General features: G+C 35.5%; 1 protein-coding gene across 2 annotated transcripts in view; it reads right to left on the bottom strand.

Moving 5' to 3' along the window:
• Nucleotides 1–21089, bottom strand: part of RABGAP1L (RAB GTPase activating protein 1 like) — a 642929-nt gene that overhangs the window by 216557 nt on the left and 405283 nt on the right. For both annotated transcript variants that reach the window (XM_055084169.1, XM_028488591.2), the window contains exon 16: nt 19025–19168. In XM_055084169.1, the coding sequence (XP_054940144.1) occupies nt 19025–19168 (144 nt within the window). The remainder of the gene's footprint in view (nt 1–19024; nt 19169–21089) is intronic.

Genomic DNA, 21089 nt, shown 5'->3' with positions numbered 1-21089 from the left:
CTGTTCTCCATAGTGGCTGTATCAATTTACATTCCCACCAACAGTGCAAGAGTGTTCCCTTTTCTCCACACCCTCTCCAGCATTTATTGTTTGTAGATTTTTTGATGATGGCCATTCTGACCGGTGTGAGGTGATACCTCACTGTAGTTTTGATTTGCATTTCTCTAATGATTAATGATGTTGAGCATTCTTTCATGTGTTTGTTGGCAATCTGTATATCTTCTTTGGATTTTATAATAACAAAATCTGACTCTTGACAAAGGTGTCTTTAAGGTAAAAAGGAAACTCACTGAATTTGAACATAATAACATTTTAACAAAAAGAAAGGACTGTGCCAGGCATGTGACAAGTATTACCTCATTTAATTCTCACAGCAACCCAAAAGATGGATAGTATTATCTTCCTTTTACAGAGGAGGAAACAGAGCTGCTAAGAAGTGAAATGATTTTCCCAGGGCTGCACAGCCTATAAGCAGCAGTGCCTGGCTGGGAAACCAGGTCTTTCTCACTCCAAGTTCTATACTGCTTCTTACAACAAGGCCAGGAGAAGGATTTCAGAAAAGCTGCCCAATGTAGTAACAAAGAGCAAACCAAGTGAAGCTTAATTGACCAACAAACAAATGTTTACCAATTATTTACTCTGGGCCAAGAACCCTGCTACTCTAAGAGGAAACCTAAGACATATGAGCAAGAAAGCAAAATTAAGACAATATAATGAGCATAAAATCTTGTGATTCATGTAAATACTAGAGATAACCAGATTTTTAAAATGATTTTACATGTTAATATTAATTATCTCATGGTTAGTAGAATTATCGTTTTAAATTTTCTTTGAATTAATCAAATTCTCTAAAATAAGACATTGTTTTTAAAAGACATAGCTATGTTTCCACCAGTTTTACATGATATCTTAATAAATAATAAAATAAATCAGTTAAAAAATTATTTTACATAAAAAAATAAGCAAATAAACCATAGGCCTCAAAGTTTCAAACAGGTCATACTCCTGTATTTTTCCATTTCAACTATTTTTGCATTTTTCTTTTAGACATTATATATCTATTCTGCCTCATGATTCAAACTATAATCTACTTCCCACAAACAGCAGATGGCACCATGCATCAGTGAAAGAATGGCAAAAAAGTAATAAAGGTCAAGCTGTCAAAATTGATGTCTTTTTGAAATAACTCAAATTTTCTAATTAGCTTCATAACAGTGACAGATAATTTAAAAGACTTCATTTTGAAAATTCACTTTAGGTGAGAAAGTTACTTTTGATCCAGCCTTGCTGATGAAAAATTTTGTGAGGAAATAAAAGAAGAAAGAAGTATCCTAATTTATAAAAAGTCTACTGCAAATCAATTTATAAATAAAGCAGTTTAATAGAGGTATTAGCCTCTATCAATCCTAACATGAATCCTAACATAAAAACCTCAACCCAGGAGAGATTTCTGGAAAAATAAAAATTCAAAGGGAAAATTCAAAGTGCTAAATTATTAAACGAACAAATCTAATATATAACTTAAGGGCCATAAAATAATTACTATATCTTCAAAACTGATTTTAATCAATAAAGACAATCTGTTGTATTGTCAACTACAGCTCACACAGAATTATATTTTTTGCCACCAAACCACATCATAATTCTTTCCTTTGACTCCAAACGCTCCCAAGCATTGTCCCAGAACACGATAAAAACCTGGGAGCTGTGCTAAATCAAAACACTGTTCGAGCGTAAATGAGCCCTTTCCTTCTTTGACCCAGTCACACAGCAAGCAAATTGACATTACTTCAGAGGCTATTTCATTCCTGGAAACATAAAGCACCTGGACTATCTTTTTTTTGTTTGTTTTGTTGTTGTTTTTGTTTGTTTTGCGGTATGCGGGCCTCTCACTGTTGTGGCCTCTCCCGTTGAGGAGCACAGGCTCCGGACGCGCAGGCTCAGCGGCCATGGCTCACGGGCCCAGCCGCTCCGCGGCATGTGGGATCTTCCCGGACCGGGGCACGAACCCGCGTCCCCTTCATCGGCAGGCGGGCTCTCAACAACTGCACCACCAGGGAAGCCCTGGACTATCTTTTTACAAAGACAGAAAACAGACCCCATAGGCACAATTTTTATAAAAGTTATAGAATGAAATGAAAGGTTAAAAGATGTAAACTAAAAAGTGATGTAGAAGGTTATACCTTATTGATGCTTCCAATTTTTAAGTCTAAATTCCACTAAATCTCTTTTTCCAAACAGAAAACTTGTAGGGGAGAGAACAAAAGATCACGTTTTCAGAAGTTAAAAACAAAACAAAACAAAACCAACAACAACTCATCAAAAATTATCCTGTAATATTTTCCTGTTTCTCAACCTTTAAACTATGTATGTAATGCTTTGGGAAGAAGGTGATGTTTTCCATTGTTTCAGACAGGTATTTTTCCTGAGTAAAATATAGCAATAATACTTCTTAAGAGTTTAACTTACAGATAGCTTTGACCTTCAATTGTTTATTTTAGGTCCAAACAATAAATAAAGGCAAAATAAAAATCCATTTAACAACATGCTCTTGGTTCTAGGTAGGCATTCTTCTCCAATTCAATTCAACCCTATTCTACCCTACCTCATCTTTTCTCATTGAGCTGTCAGAATCCATCAACAAGCTCTCCAATCCTTAACCATGCCCTTAACAACAACCATGGCCTCTTTTCTGAAATATGAATTCATCTACTACCCTTCATCTCCTCTGCTGCCACTTTCAACTAACTACCATCAGCTCTTCTGTGAGCAGTAGTCCCTAACTTGTTTCCTTGGTCTTCTCATCCCCCTTCAATGCATTCACAACAGCCATACTCATCTCTGAAACACTTAAATCAGACCATGCGATTCCATGCTTAAAGATCTTCACTGGCTCTTCACTGCACTTGGAATGAAATCCCAGGTCCTCCTCAACATGGCTGCCAAGCTCTGTATTATTTGGGTCCACCTACCTCTTGGCCAACTGCTCTCTGTGATCTAGAAGTTCTGGCTTTCTTTGATATCCTCCCACTTGAAAGCCTCACACATGCACTTTCCCCACCCATCACTGGGAATTCTCCTACTCATCTCTCAGATCTCAGCTCTAAATGTCACTTACTCAGAGAGACCACTCCTAAAACCCTAATCTAGAGTAGGTTTACTTATTACAAAATCTTGAGGCAGCTTGTACTTTCCCTTTATAGCATTTATCAAAATGCATAATCATATATGTTTTTGTATTTATTTATTATTTTTGTCTGCTCATTAGCCTGTCAACTCCATGGATGGAAAGATAATGTCTATTCTATTAACCATGATATCTGTTAGGTCTAGCTCAGTGTCAGGACATATTTATTAAATAAATGAATGACTGGATGAATGAATAAGACATTTCCCTTTAGTGAGTATCTCCGGTCCCCTAAATGTTGAATTGATAAATTACTGGTTATTATTTTTCTAGAGACAAAAGACAAAGCTTTGCTTCAAAACAATTTGGAAGCATATGCTGCTCCTTTTCTGGCTTTCCTGGCATCGTCCTAACTGTTATAAGTACTAGTTTGTCTCATATTCATGTTTGGAACTAGATAGTTGTCTACTTTTGACTCCTTTTCAATGCCTTTGAAAGCAAATTAGTCATGAATCCTTTTAGACTCTCATATAAACCTTTAATAGCCCAACCTTTAAAAGTCTAGTTATCCGGCTGACATAATGCAACACACTAATGTATTCTATGAATTCCTATCCCCCCCAAATAAAAGAAACCATATCAAAAAATGCTATAAAAATCTAATTAAAATTTCTGCATACATTGTATAATGTGTTCCTTTACCCATAATTACACAAAAATGTAGTACTGTTAGACAATTTGGCATTATACCCCATACTCATAAATGTATACTTACTGCAAAAGACAAAAGGCAAGAGGATAGATTTGTACAAGCCACAATCTACAACATCAGCATTCATTCTTAATGTTGAATTCTCACTGACTATATGTCAGTTGATATTACACAACTATTTTGGCTTTCCCAGAATTACCTTTCTAAAACATCTATTTCATCATGCCATTACTCTGATTCAAAGTTTCAGTGGCTTCTCACTTATATAACTGTGCTTCCCAAACTGCAGATGCCAAATCCGAGGTACAGCGAGTTATGTGTGAGGGAAGGAAAAGCCAAAGCAAATATGCGACATGTCCTTGGACAAACAGTTTTTACTTAAAAATTTTTAGAAAAAAAATATTTATAGTAAAACAGCTCTGACTCTACTGTGCAGCAAAATGCAAAATTCAAAAATGAATTTAATACATGGTATGCAACTTTAAAGAAGCTTTGAGTTTGGGAAACTGTCAGACACAAGATAGACAATAAATGTGTCAAAAAGACAACACAGAGGACTTCATTCATTTATTATATAAATAGTGACAATACAGCCCAGCAACACTGGGCTTGAACAGTGGACCTCCCTCCAGTTTGGATCAGGTGTTCCTTTTCTTATGAGCTCATCTCTAATATATCACTATTCTCAAATATAATATTAGGTTGAACCATAGGAAATTGCCAATATTCAATGACTTTTGATTTACAAAAATGGCACACTCCTGTGGTTCAACATAATACAAGAGTCTTTCTCTCTTATTTGTATGCAATCACCCCAACTTGCCTCCTTTCAAAAATATCTGTTAGTTCTTTTTCTCCACCATCAAGTACTGTGTGACTGGCCTAAACCAGACCACAATAAATGTTGGCTTAGGGCTCAACCTAGATCAATTTGTACACAACAAGCATAAGCAAGCATTTGAAGTTCTGTATGTTGAAAAAAATTCCCTCTTCTTCAGGTTAAGGCACAAACGACTCCTATTTGCCATTTAATAGTACTGGTGGAGCATGACATTAAAAAAAGTGGGAAAGCCACTCACAGTCATGCTCCCACACCCCATCTGAACAAAGTACTTGTTCTACAGCACGCTACCTGGGCTTATGTATAACAAAACCATTCTAATAAACCATTTATGTAAGTGTAGAATCTTTTAAGCTTGATCATCTATTTCTATTGTCAAAGAAAGAAATAGGCTTAGTTAGTGCCTGATATCGACCACAAAGAATTGAGTATCAAGCCATACTTCTCTTTGTAAAAAAATGATACTTGCGAATCTGATTTTTGAAAAGCTTTGATACTTTATGAGAAGGAGAAGTTTTAGATTTTCAAAAGAGATTTTTAAGCTTTATATATATATAGCATATTATTAATGATCATATTATCATTTTCTGACTTGGTGAAAGTAAAAATCTGAATAAGCCTCACAAATAGTCTGTATTGAAAAAAATGCATATTCATTTCATTCCCTACTTGACAACTGCTAACTCTAAAAGTTTCCACCTTATTCTTCATCTAAATCTACATGAAATAAAATATCTGCCTATTTTTAATCATAATTCATCTTGCTGCAGCATTGCCGTGCAACAAAACTGATCCAGATGCCAGGGCTGAGGAAGTTTACCTGTTAAAATACACATCTGGGGGCTTCCCTGGTGGCGCAGTGGTTGCGCGTCCGCCTGCCGATGCAGGGGAACCGGGTTCGCGCCCCGGTCTGGGAGGATCCCACATGCCGCGGAGCGGCTGGGCCCGTGAGGCATGGCCGCTGGGCCTGCGCGTCCGGAGCCTGCGCTCCGCAACGGGAGAGGCCACAGCAGAGGGAGGCCCGCATACCACAAAAAAAAAAACACAAAAAAACAAACAAACAAAAAAAACACATCTGTTTTCTGTCAACTTGCTTTTGTTGATAGGCCCATGGTAACAGATGACCAAAATAGCCTTGAAAAAAATCAACAGAACAAGGTTTTTACCCCCAGAATCAACCTGAAAATACAGCAAACACATAAACACTGCTGGATATTTCCCTTAAGTTCTGTGTTTCTCTGAATTCATTACCTTAGACTATTATTTCACTTCCTAGAATTTGCCAAAGTAATGAATTCTAAGAAATGCAAAAGTGCACTATCTCATGCTTCTCCATCTCACTCTTCTCAATCCTCCAGAAAAAGGACTATGCCTGTACCATTCAATAACTCTCATATGGGACAGAAGACAGATCCCCCAATAACTCTCTGCTACTGCTGCTATTGATGATTAAAATAATCACAGAGTATATATCCTTTAGCCCAAACACATTTCAGTGTATAAGTACATAAAACTATTAAATGAGCATTTCTTAAACTTTAGAGAATTTTAAAATTTGGAAACATTTGTTAAACATGTAGATTTCTAAGGTCATATCTTCCATGAATCTTGAATCTAAGATGGATCTATAAAATTTGTATATTTAACAAGCACTCCCTACCCCCCTTCCAAGTTGAGATATAATTCAAATACCATAATATTCATCCTTTAAAGGTGTACACATCGGTGGTTTTCAGTATATTCAAAAAACTGTACAACCGTCCCCACTAATTCCCAAACTCTTCATCACCCCAAAAAAGAAACCTTGTATCTAATCCCCCTTCCCCCTAGTTCCTGGCAAATACTAATCTATCAATACTTTCTGTCTCCATGGATTTGCTTATAAATGAAATCATATAATATGTGTCCTTTTTGTCTGGATCCTTTCACTTAGTATAATGTTTTCAAGGTTTATCCATGTTGTACCATGTATCAGCACACCATTCCTTTCTACAGCTGAGTAACATTCCGTGATAGGGGTATACAACATTTTGCTTCATTCGTCAGTTGTTGGACATTTGGGTTGCTTCCACTTTTTAGTTATTACAAATAATGCTGGTATGACCATTAGTATACAAGGTGTTTTTTTTTTTTTTTGGTAAACATATGGTTTTAGTTCTTTTGTGTGTGTGTGTGTGTGTGTGTGTGTGTGTGTGTGTGTGTGTGTGTGTGTATTGCACTGCTGGGTAATATGGTAACTCTATTTTTAACTTTTTGAGTAATTTCCAAATTGCTTTTCAAAGTAACTATACCACTTTACATTCTCACCAGCAACTTATGAGGGTTCCAGTGTCTTCACATCCTCACCAATGCTAGTTTTTGTCCTTTTTGATTATACCTACCTATCCTAGTGAGTGTGAAGTCATATCTCTCTGTGCTTTTAGTTTGCATTTCCCTGATGACTCATGATGTCAAAGATCTCTTAATGTACTTATTGACCATTTGCATATCTTCTTTGGAGAAATGTCTATTCAGATTCTTTGTGCACTTTTAAATTGGGCTATCTGTTTTTTAATCAGTAAGTTGCAAGAGTTCTTTATACATTTTAGATACAAAGCCCTTTTCAGACATGGGATTTACAAATACTCTCTCCCCTTCTGTGGGCTGTTTTTTCACTTTCTCGATAGTGTCCTTTGACACATAAAAATTTTTAATTTTGACAAAATCTAATCTATCTATTCTTTTGTTGCTGTGATTTAAATGTCATATGTAAGAAACCATTGTGTAATCCAAGGTCATGAAGATTTACACTTAGATTTTCTTCTAAGAGTTTTATAGTTTTAACTATTACATTTAGGCCTATGATTTATTTTTTGAGTTAATACTTACATATGGTATGAGGTAGGCATACAACTTCATTCTTTTATATGTCAATATCCAATTATCACAGCAACTTTGTTGGAAAGGCCATTATTTCCTTATTGAATTGTCTTGGCACCCTTGTCAAAAGTCAATTACCCAAAAATGTATATTTCTGAACTCTCAATTCTAATCCATTAATCTATATATCCATTCCTATAACTAATCAGCTAACAGGGAGACATTTTTTCTTTCAGTATTGCACTGTATCATCATGTTCTTCTAATATTAACAAGAAGGTTCTCACAGAACAAGGGATATTTGCAAAATTTCCATGCAGTGCACTATCAGACATAAACAACAACGACAAAAAAAACTAAACTGATTTTGGGGGAAAAATAATATCTGGGACAAGAACTGGATCATATTTCTAGATAGGTGAGTAGGCAAAGTAATATCTTCTAAAGATGACCTATTTTTCAGAAGCCTGATAATTTTGTGTATTTCAAGGTTGACTCATTGTATCTGAATGTGTTTATTTAGCACTATTAGCATCAACCCAGTCACTTATTTTAAGCTGTTTACATTTCAAGTTGAACACTTATTAATTATTAGATAATTAGATAATAATGTGCTTTATTCTACTGAATAGAAAACAGAGCATTTAAATTAGAGGTTTTATCAGTACTGCTGGATATCTATCATTCATCTTTTTACAAAGAGTCATATAATAATATTAATAAATAATCTTTTCAATAGATTTACAGGAAGACAGATTCTGAATACTAAGAATGCACTAATTTTTCTCTGTATTAAGGATTCTTATGAACAAAATGGTCTCTTGCCTATCTGTCAATTAGCATAAACAAGAGAACTAGTCATAAGTAGTATGTGCCTACTTCATTGGGATGTTGGAGAACAACTAGACCATGACCACTAAATGCTGTAAGAAACAACCACCAGACTGACACAGCCCAAGCTGCAACTCAGTAGGTCAATGAGCCAGTGGAACATGCAGGAAATTGTTCTATTCAATTATGGAAATTTTTCTGGCATTATTCCTCACAAAGAAGAGCAAAATGGGCTATATTACTAGGACATGGAGAAGAAGCAAAACGTCAAGTAGACCTCTAAAAAAAATAAGAGTTTCTGAAAACCCTGGTGAGACAATCCAAAAAGCAGGAGACCAGAATGTTCCATTATGCCTCTTTTTTTAACCAATGCAATCAGCAATTCTAGTAGTGGTAGGTGGTTATTTTATGTCTAGATATGATTGCTCTGAGTAAATAATGTAAAGGTCAAATCATTGTTTGGTTAAAAATGCCCAACAATGGATGCTGACGGTAAAGTACCTGAAAAGGGAAGCTAGAGAAGAATACCAGGAACATCAGAAGAAGCCATTTCATGATGAAAATTCTGCTAGATCACAGAAGGAGCAACTGAGATATACGGTCAACAAATTCTTGGACTGAGAGACCTCAACTGATGTTGAAAAGCGATAAGACTCCAATCTTTAAATGAGAGTAGATAATGGAGATTTCTTAAGAGAGGCAAAGATCACTGGTCTATTTGCTATAGAAATGGACAAGAATAATCAGGCTATCAAAAAAACTATTTCTAACTGGCCAACTATATGAGGAAGATGAAGGGCAGCAGTCTGTTTGGAGAAGGTAAGAAGAAGTGGGACAGGGATATAAAACTTTTAGGGAAGTGTGTGGCCCAGAATTTCTCCCCAGAAAAGCCTGCCGGTATCCTGTCCTCAAATCTTTGAGACTTAAAAAGGGAAGGCTTAAAGTTTATCGGCAAAAATTGGGTATGAATAAAACTGAATGGTAAGGGTAAGGAACTACTCTCCAAAAAAAGGTCTCATTTCCAATCTACTTCCAGCTGACACTGTATGATAGAGTTTCATCTCTACTGTACAATCTAAATAATTTATAAATCAGAGACTGTTGTTATGAATAATAGCAATGGAGGTCTTTAAACTAGTATTAGTTAGAAGATGCTTTCACAATCCAATTTCCAGATAATGGGAAGCATTCAAATACATTATATTGCTTTGCAGATAATTATTAAAATAATTTACATAGACTGAAGTTACATGCCACCTTTACTCAAAACCCTACTTGAAAAACTATATCATGAAAACGATTTGGAACACTGCTACCACTTCAACCCTGAGGACCATAATTTTTAAGATTATACTCTATATTAAAACTGTGTTACTCTTCATTCTAATTAAATAAATATCTACGGCTGGATAATACATTTTTGAGATGTAATTTTGAGATTGATAATACAATTTTGAGAATATGTATTCAATAAATATTAATCAAATGCCAAATTTCAAAGAATTTAACACTAATAATTTCAATCCATGAAGTATATGCACCTAGAAATGTTTTGTTTTTCCAGATCTACCAGTGACCCTTCTCCGAAAATCTGCTTCCATGTAGAGTTCCTGTTGAGTCGGCTGTAGGTCATGTGACTCCCCCCAAGGCTAACCCTTATCACAGAATATTGGACAAGAGATGGACAACTAGCCTAAGGTGACCCATACCTTTGACCCATGACTATGCAGGCTTATTTAAAATATGAGCAGGACCAATTAGGTTATCCCTCAAGAGTTTTATCTTAAAAATATAAGGAGCTTGCCAAGAGCTGCTGATCCAAGAGCTGTTGATCCTAGAGCTGAAAGGTAATGGCAGACTTTTCTGAGATATTTTAGGCCCTGTACAAACAAAGCTACAAAGATGTAGGTCATGAAAGAAGGGAGAGCATCCAATTCATAAACAGAGAGAGATCAATACAGATGAGTGCCTGGAGTTTCTGTGGCATCTGTCCCTCCTGAGGTCTACTTGCTCATCTTTTCCTGGGTTCCCTCTATATTTATAATAAACCCCCATTGTACTTGAGCTACTATGTCTGGATTTCTGTTTCTTAAAATTTCTTAACTAAAAGAGAAGGAATTCCTAAATATACTAACTTATTTTTTTTCTCTTAAGAATCAAGGGCACAGTTATTTTTCAGCCCATAGGATTTCATAAAAACATCTACATGAGGACAATAAAAATAATTTTGTCCATTAATTCTTCATTCCTACTTTCCTTCAACAGATATTTCCTGTGTGTCTACAAGTTGACTAGGTATACAGTAGGACACGAAACAGACATGGCTTCTCTTTTCAGAAATGTATAATCTAGTAGAAGAAATAGGTATTTGAAAAGTAATACACAGTAAATAAATAAATAACCACCAACTACAGGGTGCTATCAGAGAAGGTAAAAGGATGCACTACTTAAGAATGGGTGATCAGGGAAAACTTCTTAGAGGAAGAAACATTTAAACTTAGACCTGAAGGAGTAAGCCAGGTAGAATGAAGAATACACTGTAGGCAGAAGGGAGAGGCTAAACAAACATTTTCAACCTGAAAAGATCTTAAGTGTTTCAGAAACTAAAAGAAGGCCAGTGCTGGAAGTACAGTGAGTAAGGGGAAGACTGACCCAGGACACCACTGTGGAGGAAGGGTAGGAAGGAAGGGTAAGATTACAGACCAAGTGAAACAATTCAAGTTTTATTTGGTGGGAAATCACTGAAGCATTTTCAGCAGAGGAGTTACATGACCTGATCTGGGTTTTATGAAAATTTCTCTGGATGCTGTGGAGAATAATGGGATAAAAGAAGGTCAAGTGGTAAGATGAGTTAGGAGGTTACTGAATAGGACATAATACTGAGGAGAAGACACATTTTGCTTTCAAAACATATTTTGGAATTGGACTTGATAAACCAGTGAGTACAATAATATTTTCCAAATACGTTCAATTGGAAATTGCTCAGAGATACATATATACATAGCATACATATAGACATACATGGGAAACGTATAGACATACATGGGAATGATAAACACTGAATGGTTCCTCTGAGGAAGGCAAAAGGCAGGAGGTGTGATCAGGAAGAGGTAATAATATACAAAGCTAACATTGTTGGTTTGTTTTATTTCTTAACCAGAGAGGTAGACATGGGAGTTCATTGTATGTCTTTATGATTTTTGGTATGTTTTATTTTTTAATTATTCTTTTTAAAATTTTTATTTTATACAGGAGTATAGTTGATTCAAAATGTTGTGCTAGTTTTAAGCGTACAGCAAAGTGATTCAGTTATGCATAAACATATATCTATTCTTTTTCAGCTTCTTTTCCTATATAGGTTAATACAGAATAGTGAGTAGACTTCCCTGTGTTATACAGTAGGTCCTTGTTGGTTATCTATTTTATACATAGTAGTGTGTGCATGTTAATCCCAAACTCCTAATTTATCCCTCCCCCCGCCACCTTTCCCCTTTGGTAACCATAAGTTTGTTTTCTATGTCTGTGGGTATGTTTTAAATATTTAATCATAAAAATAATAGTCTATGTTTAGTTATTTTATTCAATCCATGGATATACAGTTTAACTGTTATGAGTGTTTCTGCAACCAAAAGTACTAAAAAGTAACTTTAGTTATTCCAATTTATGATGAACTGAAAGATTTTTATTGGAAAAAAATCTGTCACCCCACAACTTTAAGTCAGTGATCTTTGTTCTGATTATGAGAACTAAACACACAACAACTAAATACTATGGGTTGCTAAACAGGTTCAAGGTATATAAAATCTTTGTGAGTCTTCACAGTAATGTGAGTCTGATTTTATTGAAGCAAAATACCACTTCTATTTTTAGCAGTAAATATGCAGTTGTATTTTAAAGTACTAGGTTTAACATGCTTATTCCCCCATTGATCATCTTTCATAATTATTCCACCCTCTATATTTCTTATTTAAAGATTGACCTTAAATGTTCCCAGGGGCATCAAAACCTGCTTCTGGAAAAACACTGCAGAGAATTTGTAATCTAAGCACTTCCAGAACAAAGCATGTAACAGTAACATTCCCCATTCACTCCACAGCATCATCTGTCTCCAAGATGCTCCCTGAAGCATGGAAGCTACACAACCAGCCATCCTTCCCTCTCACTACTACCTTAAATGAAAACATGTAATCAGTAAAACTTACCCCAGATGCTCCATCAGCACATCCTGTTTTCTCTACCTTTGAAATCTGTCCAGAGTTCAACCACTTTTCACCACCTCCACTGCCACTGCTTGGTCCAAACACCACAGATTACCTCAATTGTCTCTAACTGGTCTCCCACTTCTCCCTTCAAATTCTCCCCACATCTTTTTTCAACAATGCAACCTGAGTTCAGGATAAAACATATATCAGAGCATGTCATTCCTATATTCAACCTCTCTAGTGGTTTCCCATCTCAGTCCAGTAAAACCTAAATTCTCTACCATGGTCAAAAGACCCTGTTAAGATCCGCCACATTTCTCTTCTTTCCTTTATCTTTCTCCATAGCATTTAACACCTCTGATATACTGTATATTCTACTTAGTCATTTGTTTATTGTCTGCCTTTTCCGCAAGGATAAAAACTTAATGAGGGCAAGAGTTTTATCTGTTTTTTATTTACTGCTGTATCCCTGAACTTGAATGGTGCCAAACATTAGTAGGAGTTCAATAAACGTTTGTTGAATAAATGAATGAATTAATATTCCTCTCAAAGTCACAGGAAGCACAGATAGTCATTCTGCCATTTTTAACTTGAGGTTTCTGCCTCTTTCTGTAATGTCAAAATTAACAAAAACACAAGAAAGAGCTGTTAAGACAACTGATGTGAGAACCATAAAGACCCTAGTAGGTAGGAAAGATATTAGCAGTCAGAAACGAGATTTTTGAGTTTTTTCTAGTCCTGAGGATTTCTACTGATAAGTAAAACATTAAAATAGCCTCTACAGTATTTATTGGTTAGTCAAAGCATATCTTTCCTCTCTTGTGACCAATTACTATTCTTAAAGTTTTCAGAAAATTTTATGTTTATGTTCTTAATCTTCCTTATATCAGCCCATTGTGATGTGCTTTTTTTTTTTTTTTTTTTTTTTTTTTTTTGTGGTATGCTGGCCTCCCCCTGCTGTGGCCTCTCCCGTTGCGGAGCACAGGCTCCGGACGCGCAGGCCCAGCAGCCATGGCCCACGGGCCCAGCCGCTCCACGGTATGCGGGATCCTCCCAGACCGGGGCGCGAACCCGGTTCCCCTGCACCGGCAGGCGGACGCGCAACCACTGCGCCACCAGGGAAGCCCCGTGATGTGCTTTAAATTCAATGTATTACTTGAAAAGGTGTTAATGCTACTGTAGTAATCATAGTGCAATACATAAATGTATCAAACTAACATGTTGTGATACAAGCTTACACAATGTTATATGTCAACTATATCTCAATTAAAAATTCAATGTATCACTATTTGAGGGAGGAAAATGGGGGCAAAGAGTAAAGATATTATACAATGAATCTATTCTTCAGATAACAGCTTTAGAAAACTGCTTTGAAAGAGGGATTATACTTGGTGGTATTTAATCAGATATCCCATACTGTCATTTTTTTTCTCATCACCCTAAGAAGAAAGGAGAGGCAGGAAATATACTCCAAGGGTCAATGATTTCCTTAAATTTCATGAAATACCAAGTTACTATATAAAGCTGAATATATATGATACTCTAAAACCTGAACTATCTGGGAAGAGTCAACTTTAAACACCAGCTGTCAGTTATCTTGTTAAGACTAAAAGAAACACTGTTTTCCTTACGTCTTTTGGAAGAAGGTGGAAGAAAAAACACCTTTGGAGGACTACTTGAATCACGATAGTCAATAAGAAATAGAATAAAACTTCTATTAAGGTCAATGGCTAAATTTTTGGTTTTAGCAAAGAGGTGCCTCAACTGGGGGGAAAACAAAGGTGGTTTGAAAGGTAATAACGAACCAACAGCTAGTTAACCCTCTCTTAAGAATCCCTAAAGTCGGTTGTTAATTGAATAAATTGAGAAGCAACTAAAAGGACTATACAGGTGGATGGAGCAGAATGGAAGGTAATATTATTAAGTAAATATTTACTACGTAGCAGACAGAGTGCTAGACACTTTATATTTATAATTGCATTTAATCCTTAAAATAAACCCAGGAGCTAGGTATTGTTAGCTTCATTTTACAGAGAAAGAAACTAAGACATACATTGGTAAAGTAATGTGAAGAAAGTGATACAGGAAGGGTTAACTAAAAAGCCAAATACCTTAACGCCAATGTTAAGCTGTCTCTATGCTGCTTCTTCTATAACTGAATACATTGATGAATTTTCCACATCAGGGTTAACTGCCCTCATATAAGCACAAAAGTGATTTGGGTCTTAGATCCATCTCTTAGTTCCCATCTGTAGGCAACTTCAGAGATTAAGTGAATGACTTCAATCACCAAATGAGGTTCATTTTGCTCCATGTTCATGAACACTAATCTGATCTAGGACCTGCCAGCTACAAAAAAAAAAAGAAAGAAAACAAAAAAATCTGCCCCTGATCACAAGGAAGACTTTTACTGAATAAAAACAACACAAAAGGCGATGCTCAAAATACTTTGGAAAGCTGTTTGGTAGCATCTACAAAACCCTAGCTTACATATGCCCTAACCCAGAAATTTCACTCCTAGATGTGTACCCACTGAAATGCGTACACATGTTTACCAAAAGACAAGTTCAAGAATGTTCACAGCAACACTATTTATGATAGCCCTAATCTGGAAACGACCCAAACGCCCATCAAAAATAGAATGGAAGAACAAATAAATTGTAGCATATTCACAAAATGGAACAAATAAACCATGCCTAGATGCACTATATGGATGAGTCTCACATAATGATGAATGAAGAAGCTAGATGAAAAAGAGTTCATATTGTATGATGCCATTTATATAAAGTTCAAAACCAATTAACACTAATCTAGGTGTTAAAAGTCAGGATAGTGATCACTCTTCAGAGGAGTAGTGACTGAGGGGAGGAGGGCTTATGAAATGCAGATAATGTTCTTTTTCTTTTATCTGGGTACTTACTACATTAGTATGTTTGCTTTGTTAAAAATCAGCATGTTTTACACTAATTTTTGCACATTTTCTTTTATTCTGTTATATTTAAATAAAAGGTTCTTTAAAAACCAATGTTGTATTCTTGGGGGATTAACAGCATAGCATTTACACTGTAATTAATACTTTTAGCCTTCTTCTTATCCCTCCATATAAACAGAGACAGATAATAAACATAGGAGGCTTTGTTCTTTAAAAAGAATTTTTTTTCGTTTCAATTTTGGGCTAAATGTCAATTTACAGAGTTCCATTCATCTCAATATAAGAAAATGTATTTTCAACTCTAGTTTCAAATCCTGTGGCAATCCATCTTCACCAAACAAAAGAATTAACCCAAGTCACCGCATATTCAGCTTTAAGTAAATATTTTAAATAAAACTACCGATAGGGCTTCCCTGGTGGCGCAGTGGTTGCGCGTCCGCCTGCCGATGCAGGGGAACCGTGTTCGCGCCCCGGTCTGGGAGGATCCCACGTGCCGCGAAGCAGCTGGGCCCGTGAGCCATGGCCGCTGGGCCTGCGCGTCCGGAGCCTGTGCTCCGCAACGGGAGAGGCCGCGACAGAGGGAGGCCCGCATACCACAAAAAAAAAAAAAAAAAAAAAGAAAAAGAAAAACTACCCATAACTAGTTTTTGATTCCAACTGCAGTGCCAAAGTCTACTAAAATTCTTCCCTTTTCTGCTACTTAATTAACTTCATCTTCTTAACCTCAGAATGAGTGAAGAAATCCTTAAAAATATTTAACTTAGGAATACATGAAATGAGGATATACTTTCTAAGAGTAAAATTTCAAGCTCAATGACTTTCTCATTTTGCAACAGGATCTTTGTGCAAAATACTCTGCAGACCAATACATTTTTTTTGTCAGAATAATGAACTTTGAAAAATCAACACTTTTCCAGCTAAGAATTTCCAAGCCTTCCATTTGTAACTCAATATTAATTCATAACCATCAAGATTTAAATTATCTAAATTATTTACAATTAAATAACTTAATTATCTTTAAGTTATCTTTAAAAAGAGAGAATATGACGAAAACAAATACCTATGGATGATTCTATTTAAGACTATGTTTCCATTTCTTCTTTTGGAATATTTTATCATATATGAAAGAATAGCCTTGATATAAATATTTTATTAACCACAAGGAGGAAAGGGGCAAAGAGAAAACACAGACAAGCAGGAAATAAAAGTTTATCTAAAAATTTCCTTTGCAAATTAATCCTCTGACAAAGATGACTTAGTGGAAAGAACAAATATCCTGAAGCACACTACAATACTGTTCCCAATAAACTTTATTCTGAAAGGCTATTTACTTTGTTGAGGGATGTTATCATTTATTTCCTTGGTTACCATGATGCTGTGATTACAACCTACTCCCTGATTTGGAAAGCTATGCAGCTTCCTTAAACGCTGCAGAGTACAGGTTTAAGGGAAGAAAAAGTAACATCTATGATGCTCTTATTAATTTTAACGAGCATTAAGATCTTTCAAACACTGTGATTATGAATCGCAGCTGACAACTGATGAGAAGGCTTATAAATTTACTTTTCTTTTCCCTACCATAAATGTTGCTAATTTTCTTAGCAACTGATATTAGAAATTCAAATATTTTCAAGATGAAATTTCCTGAGGAATTATGAATCTGGGTTCCAGAAGACCCGTGGACAGTGCTCCAATGTCAGGTATGGCACCATTCAGGTAGAGACAATTTTACAAAGTCACTATTCCAGTGTTACTACTTTACCAAAAGTGACCAAGAAATCCAATTTAACTGGTATGATTAAGCATATTAATTTCATTCTCTTTTGTATAGTGAACACCACTGAACCAATCTACTCTGAAGTTAGATAATATCAGCAAAAAACATGAAGCAATGATAACAAGTATTTGCAAGCTCTTACTATATATAAAGATAAAACTGTTAAAATGTCATGCCCCCACTTTTTCCTATTTTTATAAATACCATGAAATACTGAACTCAGCTCAGTGTGCAATAAGTAAGACCTATAAATATTTATCAAAACTAAATTTTAGTATCACCTTGTTTTAAGATTACAGAACTCAATGAATTTGGTTTTACTTTCAAAGAATATTAAACTAAATTAGAGGAGTCAGAACTGTTCACCACACCCATTTGGATAATCAGGCAAAGTAGAGTTTTTAGTACAAATGTCCAGTTTGCTTTGTGCATACTGTGATCACACCATTTTGACTTTGAATAAGGTTTTAGCTCGAATTTTGCATTCTTCCTTTAGGTTTAATTTAAATAGGCATTTTAGGAAGTAATTTGTAAGTAAGACAAATAGAATTAATGCGTCATCAGTCAGGTACTCTGGCTGTTATATTCAGAATTCGGGAACTTATTCTGTGACTCTCAGTGAGTCACTCAACTCTTCTTTATCAAAATATGTTACAAATGTTTTAAAATCTTACATGTTTACAAAATGCTCTGCACCCTTCATATGTTGTGCTTCTGCCAGCTAGAACCTTTGAAGAGCAAAACCCAGCTGTGCTTGCATATCAGATGGTTACTGCAGTAAGTAGGCTGAAAAGTAACAGTTATGCTTTATATAGCTTATATGTTTTATCTTTTTTAACCTTATTTTTATAATGAAATTTCTAGTTCCTGGGGTGATTTAAATGGTTAGACTTTTCTTCTAAGAAAGACGAAACTTTGTGTTAAAAAAGTAATATTGTAATATAAAACTGTCTAGATTATATTAAGTTTATACTTTTGATTACTCCAGCTTTTTACATTAAGACAGTTATATTTTTATATACATTTATATTCCTAATAAAAAAGTTTTTCTTATCCAGCAACTTTTTCATCACCGCAAAGACAAACATTTTGATCGGCAGTATACGATGTATGTGTGTGTAATATTACTTACATCTTTAAAAGAGTAAAGTAAATAAATACAGCCATCTAAGGAACTAAAAACAATAAAGGAAACAAATATAGATACCTAAGGAATTCTGCAAACTAATTTTTGAAATACTCTACTGTCTAAACATATAATTATATGCTATAGAAGCTTTAGTTTATCACTTCTCAATTGTCTGGTAGGAGTCTCAAACAACACACAGGAAGAGACATCTTATGAATTGAGAATTTAATTACCATAAAATTTTCATTTATATTCACTCTTGGAGTATAATTACGTTACCATTAAAAACACCTGATTCTAATTTCACTTATTTAAAGGTCCTTGGTATTAGTAATGCATAATTACACAGATATAGGCTTATTGTGAATTTAATGATACAAATTTAATTACCTCATTTTACTTTGTAGAAATTATATATGCCTAACATTTTCATTTCTCACAAATAATAAAATTACAAGTAGTCTTTACTAAAAATTCAAATAGAACTTTTTGGTCAGTATTTATGGCTTAATGTTCTTTTTTAAGGTAAAAAGAAAATGAAGAAAATTGTTAATCATGTTAAGTAGAAACTATTTTCTATTTTGACTTAAACATGAGAGATGGGAGTCACTCTACCTCACAAAGCAGTAAGTCAATGATGTGGAAGACCATGCAGAGTGGGAACTTGGCAGTAAAAAGAGTGAGAAACCACTGGGATGCATACATATGAGCTTCCAGGTTCAGATCAGAAAAATGGCCGTGCAGGTCCGGTAACTGCTCCTGAAAGTCAAAGTGGAAAATTGTGGGGGAGGAACACTGAAGACGCCTCATTTCCTGCAACAACTGCAATTTATGACAAGCTTGCTATGATCACTCTCAATTTACTACAGCATTTGTTGACTTTTATATAACTACATAGAAGTGATGATAGGAGATGAGAACTGGGCATATGACAGAGAGAGAACAAGAAAGACGTGTTATGAACAAATAACAAAGATCAACTCTTGCTCACTTGACTGTTGCTGTTTCTTGGGAAATGCTTGCTCTGACAGAACACCTGTGGTCTAGTGAGTATCAGGACTCCACGGTCAAGTCACAGCACTCCACTCAGGGTTGAACTCCTAACTAGCCAGAAAAGAAATGTATCTTTTCTTTGAAGACCATTTAATATCAACATCATCTGGGTTCTATGATATTACTTCAGTACATTATGGTAACTGAAGCCCAAAACATAAGCATACTTTTAACAATCTATCTTCAACATATTAAAAATTACAAAGTACAGAAATTGTACAAGTATATAATGTATAAAATTGGATGTCTCCTAGAAAAACCCTTTATGCTAGCTCTTTTTCCCCTGAGTTATACAAGTAAATGCTTTTCAAAAGCATGAAAGGTAAAGTATAAAGCATTAGCATAGCTATTCCCGTAACTGAAAGACAAAGGCAAAGATATATAAAAGCCCACTTTAGGGCTTCCCTGGTGACGCAGTGATTGAGAGTCCGCCTGCCAATGCAGGAGACACGGGTTCGTGCCCCGGTCCAGGAAGATCCCACATGCCACAGAGCGGCTAGGCCCATGAGCCATGGCCGCTGAGCCTGCGTGTCCGGAGCCTATGCTCCGCAACGGGAGAGGCCACAGCAGTGAGAGGCCCGCGTACCAAAAAAAAAAAAAAAAAAGCCCACTTTAGTTTTGTTTTCAGAAACAGACCACAGAAATAAAAAACCCCACTTTTTGTACAAGATGCTCTTTGAAAAACACCCCAATGTACCCATCAGGTACTTTTAATGGGGTATCGAAGTGGTCATTCAGTTAACGGACAAAAGTGCTAACAGAAAATGTATTTGGGTTTCTTCATAGTACCATGAACATGCTATTCATTTATCAGGTACTTTTATTTGACTCTCAAAGCTCTTAAGAATACTGACCTTTGAAAAAATATGAACTTTTAAAAATGGAAGGTAAATGAAAGATAAAAAATGTGAAGAATCCCAAATATTTACTTAGAAGAATTAAATCTCTAAAAAAGAACCCATTGCTTTTACTGTCCATAGTTACCAGATTCTTCTACACAGTCTTTTTCCCCCTCAATGCCCATCTGTCATTGTGCTTACAGTTCTTTTGACATCCTCCTCCCCCTTTATTTCTTCTTCACATTTCAGGTCTTCTACCCTCATACATTCCCTTCTCCTAATACAGCTGTCCTTAACCTCACTGCAAACTCTCTGCCTTCCACTTCCCTGTTCTAGTCTTTGTCTCCTATTGGCTTCACTTCCCCCTTAGACACCTAGTGATCTCCTGACAGGTCATGTCAATAAGCTCCTACCAGTATCCTCTACTGCCACATCCCAGTAACCTTCCTCCCCAACCACTTTACTTTTCCCCAATATGGAATCAATTCAATCATGTATTTTCTTCACATTTCTCTTGGATTCCCAATACCTCTTATAGAGAAAGCCATATAAACATGTTGCATAGACCCATTACGAATTTAAGATTTACAACCTCAGGTGGAATTTCAAAGCTACTCAGTAATTCCTTTAACAGCACTAGACAATAATTTTGCCCTTGCTCACAATCTTTTTTATGACAGATATATAAAAGAATACCTATTTCTCATACATATAATTTACACATATACATTATGAAATAGTTAACAACATTGTTTGAGATCTGGAAATTACAGAGGAAAAAATTTAAA

Source organism: Physeter macrocephalus, chromosome 4, assembly GCF_002837175.3.
Source record: "Physeter macrocephalus isolate SW-GA chromosome 4, ASM283717v5, whole genome shotgun sequence".
Taxonomy (NCBI): domain Eukaryota; kingdom Metazoa; phylum Chordata; class Mammalia; order Artiodactyla; family Physeteridae; genus Physeter; species Physeter macrocephalus.
Note: the sequence above shows the minus strand (reverse complement) of the source record. Positions and strands in the feature narration are given on the sequence as shown.